General features: G+C 40.9%; 1 protein-coding gene across 3 annotated transcripts in view; it reads left to right on the forward strand.

Annotated features, from left to right (window-relative positions):
* SKAP2 (src kinase associated phosphoprotein 2) overlaps positions 1-12,653 on the forward strand; it is a 159,865-nt gene that overhangs the window by 134,441 nt on the left and 12,771 nt on the right. For all 3 annotated transcript variants that reach the window (XM_066354082.1, XM_066354083.1, XM_066354080.1), the window contains exons 10-11: positions 3,790-3,867; positions 9,712-9,824. In XM_066354082.1, coding sequence (XP_066210179.1) covers positions 3,790-3,867; positions 9,712-9,824 — 191 coding nt within the window. The remainder of the gene's footprint in view (positions 1-3,789; positions 3,868-9,711; positions 9,825-12,653) is intronic.

A 12,653-nucleotide genomic window follows, 5' to 3' on the forward strand; every position in this document is an offset into this window, starting at 1 on the left:
TTTACTGTTATTAAAATATTGAATGGAATATATTAACCTACAAACACTGACTATTTGAGGTATTAATTAGTATTTGTAATGACGTAGTACCTCAACACCAAAATAAAATGTTTAATAATAAACCTAACTAAAACAACGTGTGTTTCTATTTCTAATATATTTCTAATATATTTTTAAGTATTGTTAAGGTGATTATTACCTAGAATTTTAGACACTTGTCCTTATCTATCTATGTTTTTGAGTGGTGTGGACAGGTTTCCTCTGTTAGTAAATTAATATAGTAGAATATATTTTCATGACTTTTTAATCCATTTGTTCACTCAGTATTTATTGAACATCTCCTTTACCATATTCTAGTCACGATTCAGTCTGACTTTTTTCCCTAAGATTGAAACATGCACGCACACACACCAGACCTGATTTTGTTGTCTTTTATATGGAAGCTGTTTATATTGTTAGTTCAAGGTAAAATGAGTTGTTTGAACATTGTTAAGACAAGAATTGATGTATGAAGCAGAGAAGGCTTTGACCTTAAAATATCAGTACTAGGTTTGAAATGGAGAAACAAAGTGTTTTTTAAATGAGCACCTCATTCTCTAAAATACTGCTTATAAGCATCTCACACAGATTTCAGTTTGGATACTTACTGTAAATGTATGAGACTTAACTAATTTTTTAAGTATCATTCTGATAATTTAAGAATACACTGCGTATTACAGGCACTTACATTTTAATAAAATAAGAATACATTCAAAGTAATAAATTCTAACTTGTTAACTTGGCCAAGAGCCAAGTTTTTTCACTTAATTATAATTAATTTTTGTGCTATCCTGACACTGATTTTAGGTGGTGATTCTAAACCCCATAGTCTCTTGTTTAAGAGCCGAGATCATTGCTTCCTATGTTGATGGGGTTATGGCTTTTGACTTCAGGACGACTGCCCTTAATTAATTTTGAATTTGCTTGTTGCTGTTGCATTTGTGACCAAATTGTAAGAGAGGACGTGATGGGGGAAGAGCAAGTGTGAGAAGTAAGGAAGGCAGGAAAGCGTTCTCTGTCACCTTTTAAAATATTGACTATCTATAAAATGAGTAGGTTAGACCAAATGACTCTAAATGTCCCCGATTCCCTTAAAATTTGAGGAGAGCACCCTATTAGCCTGTGTATGATTACTAGTCCTTGAGGTTTGGCCTGTTGTTGAAGAGAAAAGGGACAGGCTTTAGTAACAGTCTTTTTATTAGGGCTTTTATGTATTAATTACTATTTCAACGAACCGTATTAAATTGCCAATGTTAGGTTCAACTTCCTGTGTACAAAGTACCAAATATTTCCAGCTGTTCCTTACATTGGAGCTTTCATTATTTTGTTTGAACTGCGTTACAAAAATTCGAAACAGTTATATTTGTCTTATAAGTGTAGTAATTCCCAAGCTTGATTTAAATTTTGATTTTTATTAATCACCACTTGAAAACCTGCACAAGTTTTCTAAATTTACACGTGCGGTCCTGACCTCTCCACCGGCCCTTGCGGTTGTCCCTGGACATTTCCTCTGGGTCACCCTGGTTTTTTCAGTCTCTCCCGTCACAAACACAACTCCTTGTGTTTCCTTAGCGAAGTAGCTTATCTCGGCTAGTCTATTTTGAATGACGTTCCCATTTCTCAGTGAACTAAGCCCAAAGCCTCAGTCATCCTGGTTGCTCTGTTTTTCTTCCCTCGTAGCCCTCCACATGCAGTCAGACACAGAGTTTATCGATCCTGGTTCCTCTGCCTCCCACGACCACCTCCTTCCCACTTCCTCTGCCCCTCCAGTGCGGACTTCCTTCCCCTTGGGACAGACTCCCAGTGTCTCCCTCCCCCCACCCTGCAGGACGTGATGCAGTGGGATCGGATGACCATTCCTCAAGCACTATTCCAGTTCTGCCCTTTCTCTGCTCAGAAATCTCCTGGGACTCATATTGGCCACCTTAACAACTGTGTCTAAGGTCCACACGGGCCTTCAACGGTTGGCCCAGACTACCAGCATTAACTCCCATCCTGCTCTTTCCCTCTGAGAACCACGTTCTTTAGCTAAAGTGAATATGGCGGTGCCTTGCTCTTTTTATGCCTCTCTCTGTCTGGAAGTTTTCTCCTTCTCGTCTCCCCTTATTCAAATTCTCTCCGTCTTGCTGAGCCTCCACGGTATTCCCCATTGGATGGTTTCCGCTCTGCATTCTTTCATCCTGTACCCACAGCAGGTTTTATGCCCCTGTCGCATTTTCCTATAGACTGAGTCTCTGTCCCTCGAGGTGGTCACCTTCCGGGAGGCAGAAGATCCCTACTGTCCTTGCCTCCCGGGGAGAATCTCTCTCTTTCAGATAGTTAATACTCAATGAAGATTTATTGGTTGGATTATCTAATAGTCAGAATAGCTATATTTATAATATTTTCTTTAAAGTTCTGAATTTTTCTTGAAATTATGATTCTCCTTAAACCCAGTTTTTCTTTGGCATACCATTTCATTCATGTGTCCTCCCTTAAATATTTCTAAGCTGTATATAAATCCTTAGGTGAGGATGGTGGTAATATAATAATAATTTTTAATGTAAAAGAATTAGTCTATTGAGTCTGTTAAAAACTGTTCACATTTGGCCCTGGCCAGTTGGCTCAGTGGTAGAGCATTGGCCTGGCGTACGGGGGACCCGGGTTCGATTCCCGGCCAGGGCACATAGGAGAAGCGCCCATTTGCTTCTCCACCCCCCCCTTACTCTCTGTCTCTCTCTTCCCCTCCCGCAGCTGAGGCTCCATTGGAGCAAAGATGGCCTGGGCGCTGGGGATGGCTCCTTGGCCTCTGCCCCAGGTGCTAGAGTGGCTCTGGTCTCGACAGAGGGATGCCCCGGAGGGGCAGAGCATCACCCCCTGGTGGGCGTGCCGGGTGGATCCCGGTCGGGCGCATGCGGGAGTCTGTCTGGCTGTCTCTCCCTGTTTCCAGCTTCGGAAAAGTACAAAAAAAAAACAAAAAAAAAAAACCTGTTCACATTTCATCTTACCATCTTTCTTCTTATAACTTGGAGAAGGAAAATGGCGGGAGCGTGTGGAAATGACATAGGTCTGGCACTTCATGTATGCAGAATAAAGGACATGGACTTTGTAATCACAAACCTATGCTTGAATAACAAAAATTGGAAATTGCTTTACCTTTTTGAGTCTCAATTTATTTGTCTGTAAAATAAGGATTTAAAAATTATTTGCCTCTGAAATCATTACATCTGCCATCATGTGTGACACACAGTAGGTTCTCAGTGTAATTTGAAGGGGGGTTGCCTTGAAGGGTAAGGATCCTTCTGGTGTCCGCCTGTGAAGAGCAAGGGAGAAACCCTACGAAGTCTCTGATGCTCAATAAATGACGGCATTTTTTATATCTCACATTCTCTTGGCTGTATCTCTGTGGTACTCGGCCAGAGTATCACGTTATCTATCCGTGTGGCGCTGCATGTTATTTTGCTGGATGTCAGGGCTTTTCTGGATCTAAGATGGTCTCAGATGAGTGTCTATAGATATTTAAAACGACATATACAAAGCATTAGTACCTAGCTTAAATGCTGTTAAGCCAACTGGTAAACCAGTTGCTATTTGGAAATAGCTAGAAGTTTAAGTGACAGAAAAAAGGAATGTGGGTGTCGAATGGTTTCCTGCTTCGAAAGGGAATCTTTATGTATTACAAACTTTTAGCTTTGCCCTTAAGAGGAGTGAGCCCTGTGCTGCTGTCCCAGAGAAAGCCTTCAGCGTGTCGTTTCTGTTGTTTCCTCACAGATGAGGACGAGGACAGTGCTCCGGGGAAGGTGGAGGCACAGAGGAGGATGAGTCAGGACAGCGTGCATCACACCACAGGTAATGGATTGCCCAGCTCCCTGGGCACGCTTATTTTGGTTTTGTTCACCTCCTTACTGCTCTAAAGATGACTACACAGCTCCCCAAACTTGGCTCCTCCTTCCGTCTGGGTATCTTATGGCTGGCTGATACGCTGCTCAGCACCATTTAGGATGCATGAAAACCACTTGAGAAGGATTTATAAAGTAAGCCAATTTATACAAGGTATTCCTTCCTGAATTACTTTGTAATGACTCAATTAGCTTTCATTTCTGCACAAAGGAGATTTAGTTGCATAAATTAGCTTATCATCATTGAGGAAGTGTCACTGCTAAAGGACAGCTTATAGATACAACATGCAGTTGCTGTCAAACCTATAAGAATGTAATATAGACATCTGTGTATACTTTGTGCTTGAGCAGAACAGACTTCTGCCATTCAGAGACTAACAGGGGACAACAAGTTGCCCAGGGGACTGGCAATGTAGACATCTCTGAAAAGGTCAACTTGACACAGGCTCTGACAATCGACCCACAGCTCTGTCTTCTTTGATAAAAATCAGATAAACTTAAGACTGCTAATTGATCTGCAGCCTGTTTAAATGTTGGCCATGCATATCTTCATCGCGCATGATTAACACAGAAAGCAAATGAATTGGGTAAGAAATGCCAGGGCCCAGTGACAGCAGCTTACACATTGGAAAAGGACACTGGTGGCCTACAAGTCTAGGAAGGATGGTCTCCTTATCCATTTCCACGTGGTCCATGGCCCCAAGTACTAATTATGACTGAGACTGGAAAAATAACTACACATGCTATGTAAAAAATCTCATGATATGGGCAACTTTTCTTGCTGATTGTTATTTCCAAAGAGCCGGAGATAAACCGTATCTGTAGTGCAAACATGAGGTGAGTTTTGATAAACCAGCAATTATTTTGCACGGGAAGAAGAGGGCTGCCTTCTTATCAGGACTTGAGCCCTCTTCGTAGCCACAGGTCGGCTGGGGCTAAGTCTGCCATATCATCCCATGTCCTGCAAAGAGCTATCGTTGGAGGTCACCTTCCCCTCTCTGCTGTGTCCATACATCACTCTTCCAAGCTGTCAGAGCCAGGGTGGACAAGAAGCGCGTGTTCAGGAAGTAGCTTTCCAGCGTCCTTCCTACCGTGACATGTGGAGCGGAAACAGAGGCCTGGTTTCCGGACCCGGACAGGAAGGCAGGAGCAGGTTGCTGCAGAGGGCTTTGGTTTGCTTTTTGCAGAAAGGAAGTGAGGACGGCGTCATTAGATGTTAGCACTCGGGCCCTGTAAGACAGAGCTCTAAAACACCGCGGTGGAGGGAGACCCTGAGGAGGATGTTCTATAGTAATTTAGGTATATATATTTTATTCTGTGTCATAAAGCTTCTGCCAAAAGCATGTCGCTTTCTTTTCAATAATTTCAATGCAGGTGTAGAGGGTAGACACACGTGGATGTTCTTTCCACAAATATAAGTATTTTGGCTGAAAGCAGTTGTAGTTTTCAGAAACCCTTTTATAGTAGCTATCTCCCGAATTTTTGCCTTTGAGGGAAGGGGGGAAAGATCAGGTTTTCCTCAGAGGAATGCATGAAGTGGATCTAGCTTTTCATGCAATAGCTATAAATTAGCGCTGCAATAATTCTTATCTTTAGTGACATGAAATTCTTTTCAAGCAACAGTTTTAATGCTTTTGCATAGCAGTGACCTTTGCTCCCCCCGGGCTGTCAAAGATGTAACACTAGAAGTTTGTTTGCTGTGCAGGGCAGTGAGCTGACAAGGGTATTACTATCTTGCTGAGCATCACATGATGTGAACTTCTAACCTTACTCAAGAATGCTATATATTTTTCACATTGACTGATTTTACTAAAAAAAAAAAAAAAAAAAATCAGACTAATGTAAAATACATAAGCAAAAACAAAATTAATGTTGAATTTCTTGCAGGTTCTTTCATGTTCAGGCATATATATCTTGCATGTACTCATTATATATAATAAAGATTCCACTTTTTGGAACATTGCACCATATGTTTACCTATCTAAAATAGTTAGTAAACCTGCATGCTCCTCAAGGAGAGATTCTCCATTATTTTGTTATTGTGCATTGTCCTCGTGTTTCAAACCTTTTCATTTTTGCAAAAGCATCTTCAGTGTTTAGTTCACACTTCCATAATAATTTTGTCATTGTTGCCTAAAGCCCTAAACAGTGTTTTTGTATTCTTTAAAAAGAAAGAGCCAAGGATATTGTTTAAATGTCACAAGTTGGCTAATTTAGAATTTTTTTTTCCTTCTACTTTGACTGTTCCTGCCTCTCAGGACAAGAAACATAATGAGGTGAATTTTTTTCTTTTTTGTAATCTTGAAAACATAGATCATGATGTGGATAGAGTAGGAAAATTAATCCATGTGGTAAAAACACTAAACAGACTTAATTTGTACTTAAAACGCATGCTTATCTGTGGTTTATGACATTATGCGTCACCCCGTGTCTTACTGTTTTTTAAGAACATACTTCACTTGGCCGGTCTCTTCGTGTGCAGGTGACAGGTGTGCTAACTTTGTGAGCTCACGGTGCCTCCGTGGCTGTGTCTACACACGTTTCGGTGTGTGTGTAGCCACACTTCAGATGTTGGGAAGTAAACCAGATGAGCTTGCTGCTCTCTAGGGAACAGGAGAACTTCTCATTTTTATGTCTAGAACATATACCAAGAGTCTTAACATGACCTTCCTGGGGAGACTAAGGCTGAGAAACATCTCCGGCCACGTTTCCTCCCTGGCCGTGCTTCTACTTTGTAACTAGTGCAGCAGGCGGAAGTGGAGAAAATAGTCAACTGTATGCACAGGGAGCCACGTGACACAAACAACTTAGTATCCTTGAACAGGGCTCACATGTGGGACACAGAAATGGGGCTGGTCTTTGGGTAACATCATCATGGAATCATGGAGATTACAGAAAGCACAGTGGGAAATATATCTTCTCCCCAGCACGGCCACACCACTAGCTCTGTTGCTTCTTACAGCAGTGAGATTTAATGAAATGCTCATGATGCACATCTAGGGAGAGATGCATCTTGCACACGGCAGGGGTCTCTGTGCCCCTTGTGTGCTCCTGTAACTCCCATTAGTGTTAATGGGAGTTTCACCAAGTGCATCGAGGAGAAGAGAGACCCGAAAGTGATAAGGATTATTATGCATTAGAAATCATATATTCTTTCCTCCCTTCTTTTCTCCTTCCTTCCTTCCTTCCTTCCTTCCTTCCTTCCTTCCTTCCTTCCTTCCTTCCTTCCTTCCTTCCTCTCTCCTTCCGTCCTTCCTCCCTCCCTTCCTCCCTCCCTCCCTCCTTTCCTTCTTTCCTTCCTTCCTTCCTTCCTTCCTTCCTTCCTTCCTTCCTTCCTTCCTTCCTTCCTTCCTTTCCTCTCTCCTTCCGTCCTTCCTCCCTCCCTCCCTCCCTCCCTTCTTTCCTTCCTTCCTTCCTTCCTTCCTTCCTTCCTTCCTTCCTTCCTTCCTTCCTTCCTTCCTTCCTTCCTTCCTTCCTTCCTTCCTTCCTTCCTTCTTTCCCTCCTTCCTTCTTTCCCTCCATCTTTCCCTTCCTTCCTGCCTCCACCTCTTAAAGTCTATTGATGAGAAACCGTTGTGAGAGAATCTGAGATAGGAAAGAGCAAGCAGCAGGCTGACAGCTGGGGAAGCCACTGGGGTGCCCTGGTCAAGCCACAACTTCTACTCTAGTTTTTAGCCCAAGTGGTTTTTCTTCATCCTTTTTGGATCAAGCCTGAGGCTGAGCAGCATGGGGAGCGCACAGGAGCCTCAACTATTTAGATTCCTTTACCTCCTGGCCAGTGACTGTGGGGGAGGGCCGTGCATGTGAGGTGATGTCATCCTCTCTCTGCTCTAATTCCTGGACTTTTAAACTGACACTGACGGACTGCATGGGGCGCAACATTTGACCCATTTAGCAGTTGATTTAATCTGACTAGGATGTTTCAACTTCTAAATCTCTATTTGTCTAAATAAGTGGTTTTTAAAGGAAATCAGTCACTTTATTATTAAGTAATTTTTTTTTCTTAAAAAAAAAATTGACAATGTTTGGAATGATCTGTCCAGCCAGAGTGCCCTCTAGTGTCTATTTGTAGAATTTGCTTAAGGTAGGCTTTGGGGGGGAAAATGTAATGAAGGGTGGCCACAAGCATTGTTAGTTCTTGGTTGGATCCCCAGGCCCCTGCACATCCTGCTGGTATCAGTGATGAGTGCTCAAATGCTAGAGTGGAGAAGTCAATAAGGTATTCATCTCTCTCTGCACCCCCCCCTTCACTCCCTCCCTCCCCCCTCTCTCCCTCTTTTTCTCCCCCTTCCCTTCCTCCCTCTCTTTGTTTTAATTCTTAGAAAATGAGAAAAAAAATTAATAGGAGGATTTTGCTAGGTTGTGTATTCTAGCCCTTGTTTATTTTCTTAAAAGTGTAATTGAAATGTAGCTTCTTCCTTCCTAAATATTCAGACTCCCTACTATTTGGATTTTCTTTTGGGCTTTAAAAAATGTTTCCGATATTAAAGAGAATTTTAAAAATGTCTAATGAGCATAACACTTTGTATATATCACAAACCACGTGCAATAAGATGAATGCCCTAATGACATGCTAATGTGACTCGTTGTGTCAGAATTGCCAAGGAGCCTGCTGTTTGAGAGCCATATAACAAAACTAAGATGACAACCCGGATCCAGCATGTGTCCCCACAGTTATCCCCTCAGAATTCAAAGATGACATTCAATGATGGAAGTTGTCAGCACGTATATGTTCTGCCTGGTTAGTGAATGCAGGGGCATCTTATTGATACTACTTGCATTCTTTTTGCATTAACTCATCAAAACTCAATTATCATGAAATTAAAAACAGGAAACAGTTCTCAATGTAACAGAAGCAGCCAGTGTATTGAACTCTGTGCTGTATTTCAGGAGAGACCCACATTGTATAAGTGACAAAGCATTTATTACCCAGTTTATTGTGGTATTACAGAGCGGAGAGCGCTAAATAATCAATCAGTTAATGGTCTGTATGGCAGTTTGAGCACATCACATCCATTGTGCTTATGCTGTTAGAAGGATGAGCTGATAACTCCAGTGTATGTTGCATGTTTATACAGAGCCTAATGTCCTAAACTGGGGCTGACAGAAATCTTGAAAAATGTAGCTTCAGCACTGGCAATTTCTAAGTGCTGAAAATATTTTTTTAAATAACTTTGAGAGACTTTGGGTACAAAAGTCCCCAAAGATAAGAGCTGGAATTACCCTTTGTGTTATTTCTATTTTATCTTCTTTCTTGAACTAGCTTTAGGTTTGAGAATTAAAAACAAAAAATTGTCCCCTAGTTTGGGTTAGATTTGTGCCTTCGCTCCTTTACTGTTACGGTTTGTATGAAGTGTCCCCACTCTGTAAGGTGGCTGTCTCACGATGTGTTCATCAGTCCCGTCCTGCGCACTGTGCAGTGGGGGGGTCTTTTCTTCAAAGCATGTTGCACGTGGGCTTAGGTTCCTATATAAAACAAGTGGGGAGTAGCTTTCGGGTGCTGGTTTGCTGGGAAAACCTTGCAACGATAGGTTTTAGATGAACAACAAAGGGAAAGAAAGAGGGGAAAAAAAGGCATTTAAAATGAGATCTTTTTGAAAATGGTCCTTAATTAGAGGATAAGAAGAAGTAGGATTCTTGTGCAGATGTAATAACAATTTTCTTTGAATCAGGACTGGATTTGTAAGACTGTTTTGGTGGTTTGGGGCGGGCCCTTAACTTCTCTTGGTTCATTTTTAGGTGAGGGTTCATTACATGAGAGCTCTAACTCATGTTTTCTCTTTCTTCTTTCTAGGAGATAAAAGCACTGATTATGCTAATTTTTACCAGGGTTTGTGGGACTGCACAGGTGCTCTTTCTGATGAGCTGTCATTCAAACGTGGTGATGTGATTTACATTCTTAGCAAGGTAAGAAGATACCCGAAAATGACACGGGTGAAAGGTGAATACAAAACTAGTTTTTTTTATGCGTTTGGGTTACAACACTGGGGAAAAATTCTTCTAGGTCCTTGTTAACAATCGGGAGTTCACAATAATTAATTATTTTGTCAAGTGAACTATAATCAAAATTTAAACACAATCAGATAAGAGGATTCAACTTAGCAGCGTGTTTACCTATTTCTTTAGCCTTGGCTCCCATCCACACATTGCCTCTCCAGAAACAATATACTTATGTGAAAGTTAACATTGTAAGGTATTAGATTATTTATTATGTTTTTCTTTCCTCTTCCTTTTTATTCTTCTGTGTGCTTATTCTGATTTTGTCTGCCATTCACTACTGGAAACACCATGTTTATAGAACAAGCTTTTCATCTTTATATAAATATATCGGGTGTTCCGACAATTTAAAAGCAATGCTTTCCTATTCGGACAGGTTTAGGTAAATTTTTTTTTTAAGTTTGACATAGTTGTATTTGTAAACATAATAGCAGGGTATATTGCTATGAAGTCATCTTTATATATAAAAAATCATGTTTCTGCCTCTTTAAGATACTGAATTATTCAAAATCTTTCTGTCCTTCAGTCTAAAAGTTTCTTATTGTGATTACACTTCTGATGATGTGTGTGAGCTCCTTTAATCTTCACATTTTAACATTTCCCCGCTATAATATGGGCATTAAAAAATACCTCCTTTATCTCTCTATGAGGCTATCTTAGAAACAAATGATGTATGGAAATTGTAAGTATGGAAATGCTATATATAAATCATAAGTCTAAAAATTGAATGCAGTTTCTTGATTAGAGAACTATTTTGGACTTTTCAGAAGGATAATATGATTATAAGGTAGTGAAAAGAATTTGGAAATAAGGTCACTTACTGAATTTAACACTAGTTGGCTGGTGCGTAAAACCCTAATAGAGAATCACGGAGTGATTGAGTGAGGGGCTCTAGGCTCATCTGTCTCCTCGTGGTTTTCCCAGGCAAGGGGGTTTGGGTCAAGAAAGTGCCAGAGCCTGTACTTAGCCAGGCATCTTGACGTCCTCTGTCCTCACTCCTTCTCTCGCTCCCCCCCTTTTTTTTCCCCTTCCTTGTGTTTAATTTGAAATTATCAGAAAGCACTCATAATGTACCAGGGCCCATTCTAAGCACCAGAAATGCAAAAGAAATAAAATATAACCACTTACAGATTACTGGGCGAAATGTTTAGTAAGTAAATATAGCCAACTATGCTCATTGCTAATTGAGGTGCCCAAATCTAAGTCCTCTACTCATTAATATGGGTGTTTTGTTTTGTTTTTTAAAAAGATACTATAGATAGCCATACCACAACTCTTGGATGTAAGCCTATTATTGAACATTTAATTGCCTGACTTAAGACAACAGTATTTTATTTTAGTTAATTACTTAATATGAGAACCAAACTGATTAGTTGGAGTTCTTGACAAACTTCCTTGGCATCATTCCTGAGATTTACTGAGCTCACAGTTTCCTTCACCAGTTTAGCTGCAATGGTATATAAAATTAAAAGGTTGATTAGCTTCCACTTGGAATTTCACATTATAGGGATGAATGGCAGATGACCAGTGTATCCTATGGTAAAATATGAAACTCCTGAAACCTGGGTGGACCCGTTCGGAAAGCCTTCTTTCTGAACCAGCCTGTCTTTGTGCTGAAAGCCTCAGAATACCAACCTCCAGGGGAGGCCAAGAAGCAGGCCGTATTCCCCCAGGCGCGTCTCATTCCTGCCACTGCCTTCAAAATCATTTTCTGTTAATATGAAATTTAAAACACTCTCCATGTGTATCATACCTCTAGGGTTCCAGGGGAGGTAATTCCAGCCCTCCCAGTGCTGTTCTGTGGAGATTGTAATTCTGTGCGTGCAGCCCGATCACAGAGCCGGGGTTAGCGGTGATCGGCGTATAGAAAGAGCGCGCTGCCGCCCAAAACTTCTAAACGCTATTCAACGCATCATCCTTCTGGCTGAACGAGTAACTCTCCATGTTTGCCCAACGGTGGGCCTGGTAGAATCAACCGGGTGAATCTTGGCGAGGGTGAAAGTAAAGGACTCTGAGCTCTCTCTCCCTTGGTGGCGTTTGGACAGGTTCAGGGCCATGGACAGGTGTTTGGGCAGTCAGTTGTCAGGTCGCCGTGGCGGTTAGTGTGTGTTTGGGAAGATTCTCACTTCCCTTCACGCTGGGCAAGTTCAGATGGGAATCCCTGGAGACTCAATTTTTATTTGACTCGGCCTTCCAGTTTTTATCCGAATTTGGCAAACATAGACCATAAGTTAATATCATAAGTTCACTTAATATATGAATGATGACAGCCATTTGAATACTTGGCATTACTGTAAATTCAGAAGTCAAGGCCCTTAGTAGAAGAGAGTGAAAAATTGCTCAAAAGGGCTTGTTTCTAGATCAAAGAAGAGCTGACCTTGTATACTGATAAATTTGTTAGCAAGTACAATTAGTATAGAAATCACTCGCATTGTTATATGTGTAGAAGTTTGGGTTTAATCTTTCTCAGAGTTATATTTAGACTTTGTGGTGATGGGATGAAATTTTACTATTTTAATTTATTTTTTACACCATCTAGTGGCTCAGAATGAGTGGTGCAGGTAATTGCAGCTAATGTGCACAATCAAAATGAAGTCATAAATCCAACTTTAAATCCAGCTATGGGCTATTACTTTCCTATCTCATGTCAATAGTGTTAGCATTAATCATGAAAAATTTTCTCATCATTCTGAATTAAATGTAAAAACTGTATACATAAGGAAGAATACATTTAAAGGA

Source organism: Saccopteryx leptura, chromosome 12 (genome assembly GCF_036850995.1).
Source record: "Saccopteryx leptura isolate mSacLep1 chromosome 12, mSacLep1_pri_phased_curated, whole genome shotgun sequence".
NCBI lineage: Eukaryota > Metazoa > Chordata > Mammalia > Chiroptera > Emballonuridae > Saccopteryx > Saccopteryx leptura.